Below are 24,525 nucleotides of genomic sequence, written 5' to 3'. Positions count from 1 at the left end.
GAAGGAAGGAAGGAAGGAAGGAAGGAAGGAAGGAAGGAAGGAAGGAAGGAAGGAAGGAAGGAAGGAAGGAAGGAAGGAAGGAAGGAGATTCATCTCCCTTCTATCACCATGTCCTGGTTTAGAAACAAAGGCCTGAAACTACAAGCAAGAACTATAGCAGAAGCAGGTATCTGGCCAGGGCTATGGTCAGCCTGGAGCTTATAAAACCCCCAGCTTCCCTGAGACCAGGGTTAGACTGGATAGGGTGAGTGGAACTTTTTGCCACTACTCTTCCCAAAGGGCTTCTCTTACAATCATCACCTCATGGCACACTTCTTGTGTTCTCCATTCATGTCCTTCCCACAGTTCCCAAAAGTGTCTCCTGCTACGTTCACCTTCTCAAAGCAGAGATCAGGGGCAGGGCGAGCTCCTGGGTAGAGAACAAAACGCATTTATCAAGCAGTGTCCATCTAGAGAACTTGGAACAAATCTCCTGCAAAAGTATACCATCAGTGAGTTTGTACTGGGAGGTTCCCAGAATCCCCTTATGTTCTGTTCCCTCCTTCTCTACCACGCTCAAAATAATAATAGCCAGCATTGATATATCACTTCAAGAATTTACAGTGTTTCTACCAAGATCTCATTTGCTCCCCAAGACAACTCTAGGTTGCTGCTATTTTTATCCATATTTTGCAGATGAGGAAACTGAGACAAGTCAGAGGTTAAGTGACTTGCTTAGGATCACACGACTAGTAGTGTCTGAGGTCATATTTGAATTCAGTTCTTCCAGATTCCAAGTCCAACACTGTCCAGTTGGCCAGCTCACTGCTGCCAGAACTCATGCTTTTATTTGTTATTTTTCATTTTTGACATATATTTAGATTTATCTAAAATGTCTTCCAGATCTTTGTACCTTGTAGTGTACTACCTACACTACAAGTTGTTGTGAGGAAAGAAGTTTCCTAAATCTGAATGTACCATACAAATGAGTCGTGAGGTTCTCTTAGCAAGTAAGGTGTGATGTTATCCATGGCATTTAGAGAAAAGAGTCAGATTGAGATGAGGGCTCCTGGGAAGGAAAGCGTGCATCTTACCAGGACCCCAGAGTTGTTGGCACTGCTCCTGGTAGGTCAGGCACATGCCATTGTAACAGTATGCCTGCCCACCTTCACATGGGGTACCATCCATCTGGTAGAAGTTGGTAGGACAGTGAGGTGACTTGCCAGTACAGAACTCCGGAAGGTCACACTGCCGGGATTGCTCACGGCACAGAGTACCTGGAGCTAGCAGCTGAGTCATAAGGAAAGAAGGGATAAATCATAAGTGAATTATCTTCATTAAATTCCCAAAGACCCTGTGATCATCATCTATTTTATGTTTCTATAGAATTTTCTTATTTTCCATTTTTAATCCCAATACTCTCTTGCTGATATGTCAGGGCTATTGTTCTTTTTTTTTTAATTTAAAATCTTTTATTTTTTAAATAATTTTATTTATTTTTAAAAATATTTTTCCATGGTTACATGATTCATGTTCTCTCCTTCCTCTCTTCGCTCCCCTCCTGGAACTGACAAAAAATTCTATTGAGTTATATATGTATTGTCACTCAATACCTATTTCCATATTATTCTTTTTTGTAATGGAGTAATCTTTTAAAAACCAAAACCCCAAATCTTATACCCATATAAACAAGTGATAAATCGTGTTTTCCTTCTGCATTTCTACTCCCACAGTTATTGGGTTTGTTTTTTTTTAAACCCTTGCCTTCTGTCTTAGAATCAATACTATGTATTGGTTCCAAGGCAGAAGAGCAGTAAGAGTTAAGTGACTTGCCCAGGGTCACACAGCTAGGAAGTGTCTGAGGGCACATTTTGAACCCAGGACCTCCTGTCTCTAGACCTGGCTCTCAATCCCCTGAGCCACCCAGCTGCCCCCTTCCCTGGGATGGTTCGAGATCAGCTTGACCTAGAGACAGAGCCACAGACCCATTCTCATTAGCAGTCCCTTCCAGCAGAAAGCATCTCTGATTCCTACACCTTCTCCTTCCCCCAGTGGAAGCCAGGCCCCTCTCTTTAGTAGCCCTGTCTCCTCACCTTGCACTGGTGGCAGCAGGAGCCATGTGCACACTCCGCCCCTGGTTTCAGAGTACAATTAGAAGCATTGCAGCAGGGATTGTGGCATTCCTGGGGGAGAGAGGAGAATCACGAGGTGTTTATAGGGCTGATAGGAAGAGGTGGTGCAGGTGGAGAGGGGCATAGACCCATTCACCTCTAGTCCATGTCCCCACCCCCCAACCATGCACTAAAGACCCCAGAAGTCCACTCCCTTCAGAACCCCTTTAGATCCACTCCTCTGGCCCACAAAGAGTGCCCAGGAAGAGGTCATTAGAACAAGGGGAAGTGGTTGTGGCCCCTAATCACACCTGGGTTGGTCTCCTGGGTTCTGTCCCAGAAACTTCCTTTCTTACTAAAATTAACCGTAGCCCAATGAGTCCCTTCCATTTCTAAAATGCTGTGAGGCTGTGGGCTGCCAATAGAAGATAATTCTTCCCTTCTTCTCCCCAGCCTCAGTGGGGCTAATTTACTAAAAAGCCATGAACTTCTCACATATGAAACATACAGAGCAAGCTGATAAAACTCCCAGTTGGCATTTGCAGTTTCTGCATTACAATTGTGCTGAAGACTGAGGGGTTCTGTGAGGGAAAGGCAGTGTGGAAATTTAGAGCCAGACTTAGCTAGAGAATCTCCAGGTTTGGCTATGAAAAGATGGCCCTGTCTCATTCTATTGGCCCATATTCCCTATCTTTAGGGAATAAGTTATTATTTATCTATTATTCACTATCTTTAGGATCACAGGATTTATATCTAGAGAGATATTAGAAGTCATCCAGCCCAGTTTTTCACAGATGAAGACTTGAATTTGAGGAGGAATAAAGTGACTTGCCCAAGGTCACACAAGTACTAAGTGAGAGAGAAGAGATTTGAACTCAGGCCTTGTGAGGCCAAGTTCAGGACTCTTATGTTCCATTTATTATACTAGACTGTCTCCCATTTTATAGATAAGGAAGTTGAGGCCAAGGGGCTAGGTTTGGGGAAGTGACTTTTCCAAGGTTATAGGAGCAGTCATTCCAAAAACTTGGTTGACTAGTTGTCTCCAAATCAAGTGGTCTTGTAATTATACCACCCTGTATCTACAAGACTATAGGGGGCCATGCCTCTATATGATTTTTTGGGGTCCTGAGCTGCGTGGTGGCATAGGATAGTTAAGGCAGGAGAAAGAAAATGAGAACAACTAGACTAGTGGTTAGCCCATGCTGTCCCAAAGTCTGCGGGCTTGGGAGTTTATTATATACTCATTTCAAGCAAAAAGGAGTCAGAGTTGGTAAGGGGCAATAAATCACGCATAATCCATTGAAGTCTAAAGAATACAGATGCAAAGACAAATGGTCAAATTCCAAACCTTGGGGTTATTCAGCAGGGGATAATTCTGGGAGAGAAAATATCCTATGGAGATGCTCATCAATTGAAATCTGCAATCAGACTAAAGACTCAGGTTTTAATCTGAATATGGAATCAGCATTTGTTTAAGATTTCGGCTTCTTCAATTACCAAGGGAGGAAATCATCAACTCAATAGAAGCTGGTCTGCCACTTCAAAGCTCTCCAATAAGAATTGTAAAAAAGGTGGGGATCAAAGACTGAGTCAAAAGAGGAGCCTCAGATTTTTATCTTAGATGGCCCATTCAGTCTGCATCCTGACATGCAATGCAGAAAAATCATACACACAGTTTTACTTGCCGATGATTTTGTAATTGGATCCAGATAAAATATCTGTTACAGACTCTGTTTCTCTAAATAACTCCTAATAGCCTCTTGGAGGGATCAAGTTGATTTTGGATTAACCTACCTGCTGGTACCAGAGCCTTTTGGGGCTCAGGTGACCAGGACCAAACACAAAGACTGCCTCAGTCTGGATTGGTCACGTAGGGAATCCAGATAACAGGCCCTAAATTTGATCCTATTTCTCCAAAGGCTTTAATACATCGAACGGCTTCCCACACAAGACTTTTGGCATCAATCAATCATCAAAAAATGGTGGTGGTGGTGGGGTTCTCCTCTGAGCTTTTTTTTTAAACCTTTACCTTCTATCTTAGAATCAATACTATGTATTCGTTCCAAGGCAGAAGAATTGGTAAGGGTTAGGCAAAAAGGGTTAAGTGACTTGCCCAGGGTTACACAGCCAGGAAGTATCTGAGGCCAGATTTGAACCTAGGACCTCCCGTCTCCAGTTCTGGTTCTCTAACCACTGAGCCATCTTCCTCGCCCTCTCCTCTCCTGCATTAGCTTCAAACCATCACAACAGTCCTTAGTTCTTCCCTTATGATCATATTCCTTCCCTCTTCCCCCCACCACCAAGTTCTTACCTCCTCCTCACCACAATCACACTCTTCTCCATCTTCCAGGTACCCATTTCCACACCTCTGGCCACCATACAATGTCCTGGTATCTGGCATGTTGGAAAGACACATGCCACCTCCTGACTGCAGGTATCTGTCCAGCTCCTTCCTGTTGCACCGATTGAATACCTTGGGAAAGGGGTGCCTGGTAGAGGAAGGAGCACAGAGCTGGAATGAACCCACCAGCTGAGATAGCAATATGGTGGAGATGGGACACAAGTCTATTTGGATGAATCTATCTGCCTGATGGTTACCAGAATCATGCACCCATATTTCAAACCCCTTTTTTCCTTTTGTGCTGGCACAGGTTTGACTTTCATCTTTTATGATTGAGAGATGATCTAGTCAGCCCTGTGTTATGTTGCTTTCTTTGCCACATCATGAGAAGGTAAGGAAGGTCTTCGGTACATTGGATGGAAGCTCTCTGTCATACTTGGGGGAAAATAAGGTCAATTCTTGTCCAAGATGGGCACTAAGTGATCAACTATGATCTATACTGTTGGAGGAAAATTCCAAATTGCTGCAATCAGATCCACACTTGATCCAATACCTGAGTATGGACAACATGGGCATCCCAAATTTATTTATTTTTCTTCATATGGTACCAGAACAGGTATTTGAAAATCAGAGACAGCAGCATCACTCTTGTGGCATGGATGATACAGATCTTTGTATGTTTCAATGGAGTTATAAGCACTTTAAGATTGCTCTCCCCTTAGAACTAATAAACAAACCCACAAGAAAGTTTATTCACCAATTCACTCAATAAAAATTTATTAAGAAAAATCCCCTTATGTCCTTCAATTGGGGAATGGCTGAACAAATTGTGGTATATGCGGGTGATGGAATACTATTGTGCTAAAAGGAATAATAAACTGGAGGAATTCCATGCAAATTGGAGAGACCTCCAGGAAGTGATGCAGAGCGAAAGGAGCAGAGCCAGAAGAACATTGTACACAGAGACTGATATACTATGGTAAAATCAAATGTAATGGGCTTCTGTACCAGCAGCACTGCAATGACACAAGACAGCTCTGAGGGATTTATGGTAAAGATGCTACCCACATTCAGAGGAAGGACTGCAGGAGAGGAAACATATAAGAAAAACAACTGCTTGAATGCATGGGCTGAGGCGGACATGAATGGGAAATAGACCCTGAAAAAGGACACATGGTACAACCAGTGGAAATGTGTGTTGGCCATGGGTGGGGGGAGAGCGGGGGGTGAAGGGGAAAGTAGGGGCATAAAGTATGTAAACAGATTAAAAACGAATATTAATAAATGTCTAATAAAAAAAAGAAAAAAAAAAAAGAAAAATCCCCTTTCTGGTGCTGAAGGAGATTCAGAGTTTAAGGGAGAAGGGATGTAGCATAGAAGATAGATATTGGACATGGAGTCAGGAAGATCAGATTTGAATTCTACTATAGACATTCATAACCTTTGTCACACTGAGCTATTTATTTAACTTCTCCAGGCCTCAATTTTGTCATCAATAAAATGGGAGTGAAAATAGCACCCATCTAATAGGGTCTTTATTAAGATCAAATGAGATCCTATATATAAAACACCTTTTAAACCTGCCAGTCCTATATAAATTTGCACAATTGTTATTATTTTTATATAAACTTTAGTCACTGCTGTCATGGACCTAGTCTAATAAGAGGATAAAGACATAAATACATAGAGCTAGAATACTGAGCATTACATAACAAGTATGTTAAAGATAGATATTAAAACAAAGGTTTTATGTGAGGTCTGAAGGAGAAAGTTATTATAGCCAAGAGGGATCAGAGAAGGCTTCCTGGAAAAGGGGAAGGGAACAAGAATTTTTTTTAATTTTTTTTTAAATTTTTTTAAATTTGGAATTTTCTCTCCTGTCAGCCCTCTCCCACTCATTATTAAGGCAAGAAATGTGGTATCAATTGTACATGTGAATTCATGCAAAACATGGTTCCATTTAACTATGTTGCAAAACAGAAGAAAATAAAGTAAGTTTCTAAATTATGCTTCAATCTGTAGTCTCTCTAGAGGTGGATAGTATTTTCCATCAAATGTTCTTTGAAATTGTCTTGGATCATTAAATTGATTATAATGCACAGCCAATCATTGTATAATTTCACTGTTACTGTTCTAATTCCGCTTCCTTCACTTTGCATCAATTTATAGAAATCTTCCCAGTTTTATTGAAACCATGCTGCTTATCTTTTCTTATAAAATGATAATATTCTATTACAATCATATAACACAACTTGTTCAGTCATTGTTCAATAATGGGCATCCCCTCAATTTCCAATTCTTTGCCACCATAAAAAGAGCTGCTATAAATATTTTTGTATATAAGTGTCCTTTTTTTTTTCCTTTGGAATGCAGACTTAGTAGTGGTATTATAGAACAAATGACATGCATAGTTTTATTTTAGGCAAATTTCTAAATTGCTCTCCAGAAAAGCTAAACCAGTTTGCAGTTCCACCAACTATGTATGAGTGTCCAAATTTTTCCATGTCCCCTCCAGCACATCATTTTCCTTTTCTATCATATTAGCTTAATCTGATGTGACCATTGTTAATAACCTACTCTGTGCCAGACATTGTGTTAAGTGTTTTATAAATATCATCTCATTTGATCCTCACAACAACCCTGAGTGATAGGTGCTTTCATGATTCACATTTTATAGTTGAAGAAAAGGAGTCAGAGGTTAAGTGATTTGCCCAGGATAGCTAGTAAGTGTCTGAAGCTAATTTGAACTCATATCTTCCTATCTCCAGGGCCAGGGCTAGAGGAGGTAGCATTTGAATTAGGCTTTAATTGAAAGGACAGGAACTCAACCAGCACAGATGGAAAAGGAAAACATCCTAGGGCTGTGGAATAGCATAAGCAAAGGCATGGAAGCTAGGCATAGCTAGGTGTGTTTCAGGGAAACAAATAGTCCAGTTTGCTAGGAATATAGAGTACAAAGAGGGGAGGAGGGCATATGTGAAAAAGGCATGGAACTGTCAGGGAGGGCTGGATTATGAGTGGTGCCGAAAGTTAGGCAGAGGAGTTTGAACCCTAGTAAGGAGTCAGGCAACTGGAAACCACTGAAGATCTTTAAAAAACTACTTTAGAACATTTTAAGATGATCAGAGGACTACATCAAAGGACCCAAGTCATGGGCTCAATTCTATGCCAGATGGCTTCATTTCATTTCATGGTCGCAGACCACATCCCTAACTCTAGCCAGCCAGTAATCTTTGTGGAGTCATTTCATCACTACATCCTTCTAGTCACCTAGGTCCTTAACATCAGTGTCTTCCCATTATTCAGCTGTTCCAATCACGTCTGACTCTTCATGAACCCACTTGGGGTTTTCTTAGCAAAGATACCAGAACAGTTTGCTGTTTCTTTCTCCAGCTCATCTTTTAGATGAGGAAACTGAGGCAAACAGGGTTAAGTGACTTGCCCAGAGTCACACAGCTGGGAAGAGTAGAGGTTAGATTTAAACTCAAGAAGATGAGTCTTCCTGATTCCCAGCCCAGTGCTCTATCCACTGTGCCACCAACATGTCCCCTAAAATAAATAGGTATTATTGATCACAACATGAACTAATTGAGAGAGTTTGAGGATTCAGTGAAAATATGTACCTGTGTAGTTCTTTCAAGGAATGGGGGTAGGAATGAGTGAAGAGGTAACAAAACATAAAGTATGAGCCCTATAATGATGGGTTACCATGAAGGGAGTAGAACCAGACAAACAATTTATATGACTATAATTATGTCAATGAAAACAACTATGAAGGATTCCAGAATTCTTTTTTTTTTTTAAACTCTTACCTTCCATCTTAGAATCAATACTCTGTATTGGCTCCAAAGCAGAAGAATGGTAAGAGCTAGGCAATGGGGGTTAAGTGACTTGCCCAGGGTCCCACAGCTAGTAAGTGTCTGAGACCAGATTTGCACCTAGGACCTCCTGTCTCTAAGCCTGGCTCTCAAATCCACTGAGCCAGCCAGATGACCCCAACCTCAGAATTCTGATCAAAGCAACAATCAATCACAACTCCAGAAGATAGATGATGCTTCCTGAAACCCTCTTCTTGGCTGAGCCACGATGGGCGAGAAGTGCAGAATGAGACTATGATTTTCAGACCCAGCCAATGTGTGGCTTGGCTTGACCACTCTTATTTATTACAAAGAAGGGCTTCTATTTCCGGATAAAAGGGAACTCTACAAGATGGGGAATAATTGGCTAATGATAATAATGCAACAAAGAAGTACAAAAGAAACATTTAAAATATTTTTGTATTATATTGTAGGGCTCAAAGAAAGCTCTACTTAAAGTGAATTTTGGAGCTGGGCAGATTAAACAAGGCATTCACTCTTTCTGGGAGATGAAGCCTCCCTCCATACTTTCCCTGAATGGTTATAAATGCTTCTCCCTCCCCTTTTCTTTCTCTGAGGGACACAGCAGTGCTCCTGACAGAACCTGAGCCCCTCATTCCACTTCATGTACTCCTTGTTATTGACAAACACCCAGATCATCGTAAGAAGCCATGATAATGACACTGATGATACCCAACATTTGTACAGTTTAAATAATAGTTTTCATAGTACTGTCACTTTTTTCCCCATTAACATCTTATAAGGACCCACCCCATAAGGAGGACAGGTACTATGACTGTGCTTTGAAAAGATGACCCTGAGGCAGGAAAAGCAGGGCCAGAACCAAGATGGGATGCCTAGGTCACCTGCCTTCAAAGTCAACTGCAGAGCATAGTAAAAAAAAAAAAAAAAAAAAAGGATACTAGCCTTGGAATCAGACTAGAGGGATTCAAGTTGGAGTTCTACTACCTAATGAGCTGAGGGACCATAGAACATATCACATCTCTCTGAGCCTCATTTTCCCCATTTGTGAAGTGGACAGAATTAGGGAAGGAGGAGGCAAGGGAAATGAGATTAGAAGTGCAAAAATGCTTTAATACTCTAAACTAAAAGACAATTACATTATGTTATTATACACATATCACCTTCCCACCAAAAGTCACAGGACTCCACAATTGTTTCTAAGAACCCTCTGCCCAAAGTTCTAACAAAGAACTTGCAGGATCTTTACAGTTACCTTTAAGATACATTGAAAAATATAGGCCATTGTCCTGTCGGACCTTAACCTCCATCCTTACAAACTTCTTAGTCAAGATGTTAGTCTTAAGATCTGCCATTAACTAGCTGTGTTCCATTAGGCAAATTGCTTCCAATCTCTAGCCTCCATTTTCTCACTTATAAAATCAGAGATGATTTCCAAAATCCCACGTTCTAACATTCTATGTTCTAAAAATCCTTTCCAGCTTTATTTTAAGATCCTTTCTAAAATATTCTAAATTAATTAATTAAATAAATATAGCACACCACACCACACCCCAAAAAGATCCTTTCTAACTCTATTTCTGGTTTATGCTCAAGATCTCTTCTAGTTCTAATATTCTGTGTCTTAAAGGTTCCCTTCTAATTTTATCTCTATGTTCTAAGGTCTCTCCTAGCTCTAAGATTATGTACTAGCTTTAACATTCTCTGTTCTAAGGTTCCTTCCAGTTGTATCCTTCTATGCTCAGTGCTCTCAGGTCCCTTCCAGTTCTGACATCCTGTGTTCTAAGATCTTTAGAACATTCTTTGTTCTAGTTCTAGCACTCTAAGTTCTAAGGTCCCTGATAATTCTGCCATTCTGTGTTCCCGTGTCCCTTCCATTCAGTGGTCTAAGATCTGTCCCAGCTCCCCACACGACTCACCCAGTGGCGGCAGCCATGATGCAGCCACCATCTGCCGCGCTTGCCGAGCAGCAGTCTGCCGAGTCATGGCTCATTCCAAAGTTATGGCCCATCTCATGGGCCATGGTGGCAGCTACCCCAATGGCATTCTCTGAGTGATCCTGGAGGGAAGGAGAAAGTTCAGTCAAGGCGAGCACTTGTGAGCCATCACCCCATAACCATGACCTTCTCTAAAGATCTTCTTACCTCTTCTTTACGAATCCAGCCCTACATACATACACACATAGATATTTCATAAGTGCTTGGAGCCCTTCTGATGCAGTGATTTGGCAGTCATTTTTTTCATAGCATTTAAAGAAGATGAATTTAAGGTATTCTCTACTGGATCAGACACATGCCCTAGCTAGCTAGCCTAGTGGTATGGCTCAGGGGGAGTCCTACCATGGGACACGTCATAGAAGGCTGTGGTTGTTTTTTTTTTAACATCACCCTGAAAGGTTACCTCACATATTCTGTTGAGGAATACCTCAGCTGAGGACAGCACTTTTTTAGAGTATTTACCAAAATCCTTAATTGCATAAGGACAGACGTAGTGTCACTTCTATTATTTTCCCAGTTCCTTGGCTAGAACATATGTTATAATATGTACATATATTACATTAATATTTATAATAATGTAATATATTCTGTTATTATTAATATTTAATGTTAATTATTAATATAATATTAGTATGTTGTGATATTGATTGTGTGATATAATGATGTGACTATTATAATAATATTTATGATATTATTTATATAATATTATAAATATAAACTCTGCATATTTCAAGAAGGGATGAGGGACCCAAAGTGGGTCAAGGGAGTGATGTTATCACACCAGGAGTAACGCTGCTTCATTTAGTTGTAATTCATGCTAAATTAATTGACCTGGATTCTATGGTTCTGTTGAATGCACACCAGAGCTTAGCTTTTTAGCTTATATAGTAATTGCTTTCCTATCTCCTTTCTTCTAATTTCTCATTAGAGATTGCTGAGAAGAATTGCATAGGACATAAGGTGTTTTCAGCCAATATTTGCTGGGATTGCCACCAGTAGTTTGGGGGGGGGGAGAACGGAAGGGAGGGGGTCAGTTTTTTCAACCCAGTGGGAAAAATAGAGGCCAATTTGCAAAGATGTAGATTTCCTGGTTCATGCAACAATTTAATTAGCTTCTCTACTACCTGACTTAATGGGCAAGACTCACCATGTTGACCCCTCCAGACTGGTACACGGAACACATGGCCATCAGTGGGGCCAGACCAATTGTGGTACCATGGAAAGACATTCCCCTAAAAGTGAAGAGAGAAGATAATGAAGCTTAGCTTGAGAGGATCACCTCAAAAGTCAGCCAGATATAGAAACAGCCTAATTGACAATGACCTATTATAATTTTCAGTGGTTTCACTAAAAAGCTAACTTTCTTAAGCCCATCCTCTGACTCACAGACAAATAAAAAGTCTTCTCATTTCTGGGTCATCTCTATGGCTTCCAAGATGACCCCCAACCCTCTCACACCACCATTTTCCTTTATCTACTTCCATGCAAACTCACAGAGGAGAAAAGCAGAGAGCAATGATTTCAAGAGTCAGAGACGTAGTTTCCCAGTCTCCTCCCCTTCCTATAATATGGCAATAGCCTAATCTTACTGGAAGGAAATGAGCAGGGTTTACAAATTGCTTCCCATTCCTGCTGGACAGGATGAGGCCAGCTGGGTGGAGGAGGGGGTAAGGAGGGGAAGGTGGCATAGGTCATGATGCCCAAGATGATTCACACTCACATCCTTCAGCTGCCAAGCTTTCACATCAGCATCTCAGGTGGAAAGAGGTAGCTATGGGTTCTGGTGCATCATCCCCCATCACACCTCAGGACCAACAAAGCTAAAGCCATTTCAGGCTGTATTATGAGCTTATAGGAATGAGGGGCTGATAGTTCCACTGTAAAAGATGCCCTGGTGAGGTCACATCTGGAATATCATACCCAGTTTGGAGCCCCTTTTTAAGAATAATACTAAGGTGGAAAGCATCCAGAGAATAGCTGCCCTGATAGGAAAGGGGCTTGTGTCCTTAGTACATGAGGAACTGAGCATAATTAGCCGGGACAAGTAAGAACTGGTGTGGGCAGGGATTAGGAGAAGGATGACAGGCTGTCTTTAAATATTTAAAAGACCATTAATGAGGAAGGGAGTTGACCTGTTCTGTTTGTCCTCAGAGGGCAGGTATAGAAGTTCTGGGTAAAAGTAGCAGAGGGAAATTTAATCTCAAATTAAGGAAAAGCCTCTAACAACTAGAGCTATCCACAAGAGAGATGGGCTGCCTTAGAAGGAGAGGGATCACCCTCACCGGACATCTTCAAGCACAGGCTGGATGACTGACTGCCCACTATGTTGTAGCAGGATTCCATTTGAAGTACATGTTAGACTAGATGGTGACTAAGGTCCCTTACAACTCCCAAATTCTGTGATGCTATATTTAACTTTCCAAAGGTCCTTTCAAGTTCTAACATTCTATGTTCTAAGGTCCTTTTCAGTTCTTTTTTCCCTCTTGAGACTAGGCGTCCCTACCTCACTCAGGCTAAAAGCACAGCAACCACTCAAAGATCTAATCTCATTGCTGATTGGTAACAAAGGCAGAAAAACCTGTAGTTTTTCTAACCTAGACCCTCCCTAGGCAGCCTGGAGGCTTTCTGTTCTGAAGGCACTCACCATATTACTGCCAGACAGTGCAAATATGCAATCAACTTTGGCCCTGCTGAGACTCAGAACTCCTACTCACATGACCCACCAGTCTCAGTAGTCCTCAGCAGCAAGGATTACATCCCTTCTGAAGGAATGAGATTACTTTCTACTTCTACACTATATATTATGTCTGTAACTTAATTGTTCGTTGTCTCTTCCCTTAGAATGTGATGCTCCTTGATGACCATATTTCTGCCTTTTCTTTGGATCTTCAGCCCTTGGCATAGTGCCTGACACACAGGCACAGTTATTATAGTTAAAATGTTTAACATAGTCATTATTCTTAATCAACTGAGCTTATTCACTGATTTTGTGACTAAACTTGGGAAAAGATACTATTCTATACTTTGGGACTCCCCAAAAGCTTGAGGTCCAAGTAGTCTAAACATAGTCCAAGCACTCTTTTGCAGGTACTTTCTTCAATTTTTCTACCAGCAGCTCTTATCATAATTCTCATTTAATCTTTCTTTTTTAACTTTTCCCTAGCTCTAGGTACCTCCTTTTACTTGCTATGCACTCCTGGGAAGAAGAGATAAATGAATGGAGAAGAAGAAATCAGAAGACAAAAACCAAAGAATGGCAATCACCTGTCAGTAATTTCTCTTAAAGAGAAAAAGAAAAAAATGTTCCAATGAGTCTGAGAACTTATTGTGTTCTTTCCACAAGTACGGGATTGCCACCCCTCTGTACCTTTTTGATTACACAATTCATTTCTATAGATTACCCACAGAAGATCTCCCCAATGTGCTAAAGACCTTCTTCTCTTTCCTTTAATTTTTCATAGGATCATAATATCAGTTTTAGAGCTAAAAAAGACCCTAGAGGTCAGATAATCCCTCCCCACTCATTTCATAGATGAGGTAACTGAGTCCAGAGAGGCGAAATGATTATTACTGCCCAAATTAGTAAGTGGTAGAGCCAAGAGTCAAACCTAAGTCCTCTAACTTCAAATCTGGCACCCACCCAAAAGAAGCACTCAACCATGATAACATGATAATGGTGGCAGGCTGTCCATCTGTTATTCCTCCCTCCCTCTATCTATAAGGTCAGTCCATCTCCTTTTCTAGTCATACAGATCCTTGATGATGACTTTTCTGCCATGCCTTCCTCTGCCTCTCCATATTAAATGCAAAGCTACTTGTGGGCCTCTTAATCATTTCAAAATCTGGGCGAGATGTTTGGGAAAACCCAAGGGTAGACCAAGATTGGAGTAAAACTGTGGTGTAGTCAAACTGGTCTTCTCTCTATTTCTCATACTAGAGATTCCATCTCTCATCTCCTTGCCTTTGACCTGGCCTTTTCTTATGTCTAAGATATACTCTCTCCTCATTCCACCTAATAGAATCCCTCTCTTCTTTTTTTTTAAACATTTATTAATATTTATTTTTTAGAAAAGTTAACATGGTTACATAATTCATGCTCTTACTTTCCCCTTCACCCTCTGAGCTCTCCCCCCACCCCCTTGGCTGATGCGTATTTCCACTGGTTTTAACATGTGTCATTGATCAAGACCTATTTCCAAATTGTTGATAGTTGCATTGGTGTGGTAGCTTCGAGTCTATATCCCCAATCATGTCCACCTCAACCCATGTGTTCAAGCAGTTGTTTTTCTTCTGTGTTTCCTCTCCTTTAGTTCTTCCTCTGAATGTGGGTAGCGTTCTTTTCCATAAGTCCTTCAGAATCCCTCTCTTCTTTTAAGACATAGCTCAATCACCACCTTCTATATGATGCCTTTTCTGATATTCCTGACTGCTGGTGCCCTTCCTCCCTCCCAATTCTAGTATAAGTGCTGCTGAAGCAAGCACCCTTCCTCCCTCCCAAACTACTTCATGTTTAATCACCTTGCATTTAGTTGTATTTATTCTCTTTATATTTATTCTGGAAATGTAGGTCTATGTATTTGTTGTCTCTTCCATTTAGATGTAAGAGGAAGGACTGCTTCATTCTTTATCTTTGTGTCCACAGAGCCTTACACAGTGTTTAGTAGGCATTTAATAAGTGTTTGTTGATTGATAGCAGGATGAAGATACACCCCATGATGCCAGCCTACTCTGAAGAATTTTTAAGAACTGGAGAAAATATTTCATGTGGCCTCCACTGGTTGGTTATCCCCTTGCCCTCCATCAGGGTAGATTCCACTCTGCTGATCATTATATTAAAATATAGCAACTGTTACTGAAATTGGCTGATTGGAAAATATCTTGGGTTCATAGAATTTCAATTCTGAATCAGCAGAAGTTAAAAGTCTGTTGTCAGCTCACGCCATTCCCCCCCTAATCATTCTACTCTATGCCCCCTGAGTTGATCTGTGGAATTCTTTTTTCTTTTTAAACATTTATGTTGTCTTAGAATTGATACCAAATACTGGTTCCAAGGCAGAAATATGGCAAGAGTTACATAATAGGTGTTAAATGACTTGCTTTGGATCACACAACAGGAAAGTATCTGAGGCCATTTGAATCCAGGAACTTCTAACCCTAGGCCTGGTGCCCTATCCACTGAGTCACCTAGCTTCCCCTATCCTTTGCCTTTAATGCTCTTCTCCCTTAATAGTAACATCATTTTGGTCCTCTGAGTACAAAAGGACAACCACCAACCTTCTCTGTTAACTGACATGGATTCTATGTCTCCAGAGATAATCATGACAATGAGCACAAAAATTTCCACAATGGGGTGAATGACTGGCCAAGGCATTCTGCCCAAGTAATTAGAGACAAAGAAGCCCAAGGGAACAGGTTCCTACCTCATGTGTGCCAATTAACTTTGAATGAAGAAAACTCCTGACCACACAGTCAGCACAGTGATAAATGTGTGCCCTCTGTCCCAAGAGGGTTGCTTCACTCCCTAATTGGGCCTGTCATCTCTTTCTACTTCTTAAGGACAGGAACTACATTTTACATTCTTTCTCTCCTGCTTAGCACAGTGCTAGGCACTTGGGAATCGTAGAAAGGAATCAGCACAGTGTCTCAAACACAGAAGATGCTTAAATATTGAACTGAACATAATCCAAGCACCTCATTTTATAGATGAGGGAACTGACATCCAAAAGCAGAAAGTGAAATTATTTGGTCAAATATAAGGAGGTAGGACTTGAACTCAAGTCATCTGAGTGCTCACCCATGACCTTTCATTGCCTGATAGCATATACTTAACTATTTCAGAGCCTTGAGCAAATAGCCTACCACAAGATATTCGGCCACTAGCCCCAGGAAGTGAACCTGACAACCACAGTGATGGAGAAATTCAAACAATAGGCACTTATGAAGTACCTGCTCCTTCTCCAGTATCATGCTGCACACTGCAGATACAAGAACAAAAAGGAAATAGCCAGTAATCTTAAGGATCTTGCTTACAGTAGATGAATCAGGAAAGGGATGAAGGGATCTTGCATCCATCACTTGTTTGAAACCCTTCTATTTGTCCTTCTTAGATAGACTCAGAGATTAGACTCTGGTCCTGGACCAAAAGAGACAGAGCTACTGCCCCAGCAAAACCAAACAGGCCAAGCACCTAGAGCCAAGAGGTCCAAGGAAAATTTTCTGGGCAATCTTTGACAGCAAGCTCCTATCAGCACCTTTCTGGACACATTCCTGGATGTGGCCTCTGAAGTCTGACTTCAGCCCTGCTGCTGCTGCCTTGCCTACCTTCTTGGTCTCAAAAGCAGCCTGTTAACTAAGCATCTGCCTGGTTCATGATCACTGCAGACTCGGCTCTCCATGCACAACCCTCTGGGTATTCTTGTGAAGAATCCCCTCATCCTTTCTCCCAAATGCCTGACCTACCCCAAACCTTTCAAGCCTCTATCACTGCCCCAGAACAAGCCCTATCCCAGCCACCTTCACTCATCATATCTGGGTCTCAACTATGGCCTGCCTTAGTTCCTTCTTTCTTGTTGTATCCCCAGAACCTAGCATAGGCTTGGCACTGGCTCTCATCAGAGCCCTAGTATAACACTTTGGGGAACCACCACCTTCCTCCAGCCTTGTCCCAGATCATCCTCTTGGTCAACTCTCAAAAAACTCAAGCAGCTAAAATTCATTCAAGGGAAAATGGGCATTCTGCAGCATAAGCTCCCCCAACTCATCCTTTGTCACACAGATATTCATCATTTAAAAGAGTGATTCCCAAAGTGGGCGCCACCGCCCCCTGGTGGTGCTGCAGGGATCCAGGGAGCGGTGATGGCCACAGGTGCATTTACCTTTCCTATTAATTGCAATTAAAATTTTTTAAAAATTAATTTCCAGAGGGCAAAGTAATACTTTTTCTGTATTAGTATTATCCCCATTTTAGATGAGGAAATTGAGGCTCAGACAAATTAAGTGACCTGCCCTGGGTCACACAACTAGTAAGTAGCAGAGCTGAAATTAGAACCCAGGACTTCTGTCTGCGGATCTAGTACTCTTTCTACTTCAGCACCAACAGTGGTGGGTGCTGTCCTCCTCATACAAGAAGAAGCAGAATCTCTTAGCTCAGGAATAGTCCACGTACGTGATCAGTTGGGCGTTGTCGTGGTTCTTCTGTACAAGTAGCTTGCGTCGCCAGCTGAGAAAGGACCAGAGCGTAGAATATGGATTCTCTGAGACTTCACACATGTTTCCATGAGTCCACACTTCCAAGCCCACAAGGGCAATACGGATGTTCAGGGAGCGATAAAACTAAAAGGATAAGGGAAGCAAAACATATATTGGTATCTCTTCTTATTCATTCATTTCAGTTGTGGGTCCAATTCTTTGTGACCCCATTTGGAATTTTTTTGGCACAGATGCCAAAGTGTGCCATTTCCTTTTCTGGCTCATTTTTTACAGATGAGGAAACTGACGTAAGCAGAGTTAAGCGACTTTCCCGGGGTTACTCAGCTAGTGAGTGTCAAAATCCAGATTTGAACTCAGGAAGATGAATCTTCCTGAAGTCAGGCTGTCTCTGGCATTTTTTCACTGCCTCTTAAAATTACATCAATTTAGATTCACATCATTTCTCCCCTAATGAGCAGTCAAAGCATCAGTGATCACGCTGGTTTTTCTCAGCATAACTTGGGGCAAAAAGAAATAGGCATTAGACCCATCTTTCAGACAAGAAAAAATAGACCAAGAGGTGAAAGACTAATGAAAAAACCAAGAGCAGGATCTCAGGAGTAAGAGTTTAAAGGGTCTATAGAAGCCATCTTGGTCTGAAAGATGTAAGAACTAAGAACCAGTGTAGGTAGAGGCAAGACAGCACAGTGGAAAGAATACAGGAGTCAGAGGACTCAGGCAGGGGGAGAGATAATCCCAATTCTATTATTTGTTCCTTGGATCTCATCCTTACTGAGTAATGATGGCCTCAGACACTCACTAGTTGTGTGACCCTGAGCAAGTCACTCAACCCTATTTGACTCAGTTCCTCAATCTGTAAAATGAACTGGAGAAAAAAAAGGCAAACTATTCTAGTATCATTGCCAAGAAAACCCCAAATGGGGTCACAAAGAGTCAGACTCAACTGAAATGGCTGAGCAACAACAAGGATAGGGAAAGCACTTGAACTCTCCATGCCTCAGTTTCCCTACATTTAAAGTGGGAATAAAATATTCATACATATTACATACTTCAAAGACTTGTTGTGAAGTTCAAATGAAATAATACATGTAAAAGGTTTCACAAACTCTAAAACAATATATAAATGTCAACTGTTATCATCATTATCATAACTATCTTAGAATCATGGTCAAATAATAGCATCTCTGAGCCCCAGTTTCCTTATCTATAAAATGAGAAGTTTGGGCTCATGGTCCCTTCCATGTGATCTATGATCTATAATCCTTTAATAATTACCATAATCATTATTATTATCATCATTATATTGTAATTATTATCTTGGTTAAGTCTCTTCCTTTCTCTAGACCTCAGTTTTCTAATCTGTAAAAGGAATCACCAAAGTTTCCTTCTCAATAAATAAAGCCAGGATGGATTTCAATATGGGGCAGTTAGGTGATACAGTGGGTAGAGCACCACACCTGGAAACAAGAAAACTCATTTTCCTGAGTTCAAATCTGGTCTCAGACACTCACTGCATAACTTGGGCAAGTCACTTTACCCTGTTTACCTCAGTTCTCAGTTTCCACATCTGTAAAATGAGCTGGAAAAGGAAATGGCAAACCACTCCAGTATCTTTGCCAAAAAACCTAAATGGGGTCATGAAGAGTAGGAAACAACTGAAAAATGCCTAAACAACAAACAACATGGTATGGAAGAATCACCACTGGATTTGGAACAGCAGATCTGGATTCAAATCCAGGCTCTTCTACTTACTATGTGTGTGATCTTAGATAAATTACCTAATTTCTCTGGGCTTCCTCAGATCCAGCAAGGCAGAGGGAATAGAAGGGCATTTTACTTCATGCAAATTAGTCATTCATTCAACAAACAGTTATTGAGTGACTGCTTGTTAATTTGTGTAATACAAATGACCCATGACCAGGAAAGAAAACTAAGGTTGCAAGTGACTTTGAAGCAGAGTGCTGAAAATCCTCACCATCAAAACTAAACACATGAATCATTTAGAAAACAGTTCAAGAAAGATTTGTATTTTAATGACTCCTTTGCCTCCATCCCAATTTCATTCACCCCTTCTTTGGGTTGAACCAATCTGGCTAATCTGGTCACTCTAAAAGCCAGACCAACTTCCCACCTACTAAAGCCTAAGAATGATGAATATTAAATGAAAAGCTAGAGAATCCGCCTCCTCCAGTGGTCCCACGGGAGACAAATTTTTCCATTTTTTCCAGATGTTGTTCCTGCTTTGGATTGAAAATTATTCCAATGTTTTCCTAGAACAGGCTGAGGGTTGGAGAGAGGTGCTAAAATAATGGCCCATGGGACCGATTCCTCTAGTCATTCCTGGTCCAAGTTTGGCAGTAAGAGAATCCTTCCTTTCTTCTTCCCAGGTCTCCTTTCCTCCCTAACGTTCTCCAGAGGGAGTCAGTTTGGGTCCCACTAAAGGATAAGTCATTTGATTAGGACAAAAGTAAAGGTCTGAACTTGGGTTAATTTTTTTTAAAAATCAACTGTGAAAGTACAGAATAAGGGAGACAAGGCAGGACAGCAACCTCGTTGAAAAAACTGAGTTTAGCTGACTGAAAACTCATTGAGAGGGATCAAAGACCAATGCCATATTAGGGTATACAAATAAAATTCTAGAGTTCAAAAAGAAACAAAGATAATCAAGACAACTTTGAAAGTTATATGTTGGATTTATTGTATACTTTAAAAGGAAAATAAGATATATAGTCTCATGTTCAAGCTTCTTTTTCTATACTGCATTGAATATGGATATGCTCATTTATTTGGTGTTGGTTAAGTTTGGAATTTTTTTTTAATTAAGTGATGGAAGTGATCATCCTGCTGTGCTCAGTCTGCCCTGGTAATCTTGTCATCTTGTACTGAGTTCTGGTTGTTTCATTTTCAGGAGGGACGCTGACAAGCAAAATGTAACCAGAAGATTCAACCAGGTTTAGTAAACAAGACTAGAAAATATGCTATCTAAAGATGGTTAGTCTAGAGAAGAGAAGACTTTTGGGGGAGATAATGCTCTTCAAATATCGAAAGGGCTATCTATCATGAGACTAGTTCTATTGGGGCCCAGAAATCATAAATAAGATCACTCATGGAAAATAAGGGGAGATTGGTGGTGCTATAGAATGAAAAACCTCCGAACAATAAGAACTCTCTTTAAGTGGAACAACCGCCTAAGGAAGGAATGAGTTGCCATCTCTGGAGACGTTCACACAGAAACTGGATTGCAATTTGTCAAGGATGATATAGAGGAGATTCCTACTATAAGCCTGGCACTGATCATGGTGACTTCTGAGTTCCTTTCTAGTACTAATTTATTATAATTATAATTTTTATTATATTAGTATTGTTATTTATTATATTAATTATAATTTCAAAAACTGTGTGTGGGACTATGTATTACTTTCTGGGTTAAATTGTTCAGTGCCATGTAGATTATAATAAACTATCAAAATCTTGCTGTAGTGTTGTTGCTGTTGTTCAGTTATTTCAGTTGTGTCTGACTCTTCATGACCCCATTTGGGATTTTCTTGGCCAAGAAAATTTGTTATTTCCTATTTCCTTCTCTAGCTCATTTTACAGATTGGGAAACAGAGGCAAAAAGAGTTAAGTAACTCACCCAGGGTTACACAGATACTAAGTGTCTGAAGCCAGATTTGAACTTCGGAAGTGACGCGTCTTCGGGACTCTCATGAAACCCAGCAATATCTTAGGGTTGGAACACACCTCAGAGGTTCAGACTTCCTTCTACAGTCATCTTGGTCTCCACTTGAAGACCCCCAGGAATGGGAAACTCAACATTTCCTGAGGCAATTTTCTATTTTTCAAAAACTCTCATTGTTCCTTATATTAAAGGGAGAGACAGTGTGGTATAGTGGATAAACAGCTGGCCTTGGAATCAAGAAGGTCTTGGTTCAAGTACCATCTCTGACACATGCTGGCTCTGGATAAGTTATTTATAATTTTAGTTGTCTAGGCCAGTGATGCCAAACTCAAATGGAAATGAGGACTGCTCATAAGGATGCCTGCCAGTTACTTACTGACAAAAAAAATCACATATTAACAATATCTGTTCTATTCTTGACACTAAAATGAACTGTACACGTATTTTTTAAATAAACCCTTTCCTTCTGCCTTAGAATCAATACTGTCTATTGGTTCCAAGGCAGAAGAGCAGTAAGGGCTAGACAATGGGGGTTAAGTGACTTGCCCAGGGTCATACAACTAGGAAGTATCTGAAGCCAGAACTGAATCCAGGACCTCCTGTCTCCAGGCCTAGTCATCTGTCCACTGAGCCATCTAGCTTCCCCATAAATGTATCAAATGCATTTATATTTATTTTCTTAAATATTTCCTAATTATGTTTTAATCTAGGTAGGGTCTTATGTGTTTGACTTCTTTACCCAGCAACTCTCTAAGCCGATAATTTGAAGAGAAGGACCTACCTACATTAGTAAAGAGTTTCCTTTACCTGAGAGTCCTCTATACCGATGAAATCACCTTTCAGTTCCTATCTCTAACCATTAAAATGAAATCTATCTCTCTGTAACTTCTGCTCCGTTCTCGTTGAACTTCATCCTAGTGTCAAAAAAACCCAAAAATATTGGAAGGCATGAAAATCAGCCTCCTAGGACCTGGCCTTAAGCTTTCTCTTCTCTAATCCAAATATCTCAAGGCCTTCAGCTGGTTGGAAGCTGGTTGAAAGGTTCTTTCACTATCAGGGTCACCCTCCAGTAGTCACGCTCCAGCTTGTCAAGACCTTTCTTAAATCGTAGAGCTCAGAAATGGTCATAATGATCCAGATATCATTACAGTTCATGTGAAAAAAAAATCTGGGGATTTTCATGAACTGAAACTCAAAAGGAGTCGATACTGTTACGTGGTAACCAAAAAAAGCCAATAAAAGATTAGACAAGCATTGTGTACAGAATTCAAAAAGACATGGGCTTATGGTTTTGGGAAGGTAGGTTTATCCATATTAAATTCCATCTTATTATATGTGTTAGTAACTAAACTCATATTTTAATCTTTTGATATTTTTATTAAAATTCTACTATTCAAAATATTAGCTAACCCTCATTGATTGTGTCATGTGAAGATTTGATAAACTCTTCTCTGTGGCTTCATCCTTGTTACTGTTAAAAATATTGAGCAAGACAGGTTTAATGATAAGAATCTTGTGGCACTCCACAGTCCTCCACATTGACACTGACCTATTTATCATCACTTTTGTGGGTCCATCAGTCAGTTCTGAAGCTAATTATTTTCCTTTGTCACCTGAATGTCTCCATCTTGTCCATTAAAATATTGTGCAAGATTTTATGAAATGCCTTATTGAAATTCTCCTCAATTATGTATATAGTATTCCTCTTTTCCTAATCTGGTAACTAGATCAAAGGAAATGAGATTACCTTGGCACAATTCGCTTTTTTTTTTTTTTAAAAAACACTTACTTTGTGTCTTAGAATCAATATTAAGTATTAGTTCCAAGGCAGAAGAGTGGTAAGGGCTAGGCAATAGGGGTTAAGTGACTTGCCCAACATCATATAGCTAGGAGGAGTTTGAGACCCGATTTGGACCCAAGACCTCACATCTCTATCCACTGAGCTTCCTAGTTGCTCCTTCAATTTGCTCTTAATGAATATATAGTGGTTCATGGTGCTTCTTTTTATAAAATTCTCGTTTTGTCATTTTTTAGTCATGTTAGTTTCTTCATGACCCCTTTTGGGATTTTCTTGGCAAAGATGGTTTGCTATTTCCTTCTCCAGCTCATTTTACAAATTAGGGAACTGAGGCAAACAGGGCTACACAACTTACCAAGATCACGCAGCTAATAAGTATCTGAGGCCAGATTTAAACTTGTGTAAATGAATCTTCCTGACTCCTGGTCCAGCATTCTATCTGCTGCACCACATGGCTGCCCCTAAATTCTCATACACTGTCTGATTAAATAATCCATTCTACACACCTGGTCTCACCTTATCAACATAATTAGCAATCTCCATGAGTTTGTGTTTGGTGGCATCCGGGTCTCGACGGTTCTTCTGAAACTGAAAGGAACAAACAAAACCAGGTGATTCCTCAAGAAGAGGCTTAGAACATCTGTCCATTTTTTTGTACAGATACTTAAGGCAACTTTGCACCTTCCAGGCTCTATCTTTTACCAAACTGTGACAAGTACTCAAAGCAGGGAAAGTTGAATTAAATCTCACCATTCTCAGGGCTCCATGACTAGCATCACCACCTCTATGGTGCTCAGGAGATATTCCTAAAGATAATCATCCAAGGAATGTGTATCATAATATTGAAAGCTTCAGAGAGCATGTGGCAGAGATAGGTAGAAAACCATCTTTGAAGTCAGGAAGTATTGAAGGAGGATAACAATGACATTGATAAACTGAAGAATATCCAAAGGTGGATAACCCAACAGGGTAGAAGGCCCTGAGACCATATCATATGAGGATTGGTTGAAGGAATCAGGCATGGTGAGCTTTGAGAAGAGAAGACTCAGGAGTGACCTGACAGCTATCTTCAAATATAAAATGGACTTGTGAACTGGAATGACCTCCAAGAATTGATACAGAGTGAAAGGAACAGATCCAGGAGAACATTGTACACAGATACTGATACACTGTGGTACAATTGAATGTAATGGACTTCTGTACTAGTAGCAATGCAAGGATCCAGGACAATTCTGAGGAACTTATGAGAAAGAACACTACCCACATTCAGAGGAAGAACTGTAGGAGCAGAAACACAGAAGAAAAACAACTGCTTGATCACATGGTTCGATGGGGATATGACTGTGGATATAGATTCTAAACAATCACCCTAGTGCAAATATCAATAATATGGAAATAGATCTTGATCAATAACACATGTAAAACCCAGAGGAATTACACATCAGCTATGGGAAGGAGTGGGGGAAGGAGAAGGAAAGAACATGAATCTTGCAACCATGGAAAAAATATTCTAAATTAACTAATAAATTGTTTTCCAAAAAAAGAAGGAAAGGAAAGGAAAGGAAAGGAAAG

General features: G+C 40.5%; 1 protein-coding gene across 1 annotated transcript in view; it reads right to left on the bottom strand.

The window, feature by feature from the left end:
* ADAM19 (ADAM metallopeptidase domain 19) overlaps positions 1–24,525 on the bottom strand; it is a 126,141-nt gene that overhangs the window by 17,968 nt on the left and 83,648 nt on the right. Inside the window, exons 8-15 of the mRNA XM_044659849.1 lie at positions 23,470–23,541; positions 17,433–17,599; positions 11,415–11,499; positions 10,190–10,329; positions 4,402–4,579; positions 2,073–2,162; positions 1,074–1,269; positions 301–409 (exon numbers count right to left, since the gene is read on the bottom strand). Coding sequence (XP_044515784.1) covers positions 301–409; positions 1,074–1,269; positions 2,073–2,162; positions 4,402–4,579; positions 10,190–10,329; positions 11,415–11,499; positions 17,433–17,599; positions 23,470–23,541 — 1,037 coding nt within the window. The remainder of the gene's footprint in view (positions 1–300; positions 410–1,073; positions 1,270–2,072; positions 2,163–4,401; positions 4,580–10,189; positions 10,330–11,414; positions 11,500–17,432; positions 17,600–23,469; positions 23,542–24,525) is intronic.

This window comes from Gracilinanus agilis, chromosome 2 (genome assembly GCF_016433145.1).
Source record: "Gracilinanus agilis isolate LMUSP501 chromosome 2, AgileGrace, whole genome shotgun sequence".
In the NCBI taxonomy this organism is placed as follows: Eukaryota; Metazoa; Chordata; class Mammalia; order Didelphimorphia; family Didelphidae; genus Gracilinanus; species Gracilinanus agilis.
The sequence above is the reverse complement of the archived record's forward strand: the minus strand, read 5'-3'. Positions and strand labels throughout refer to the sequence as shown.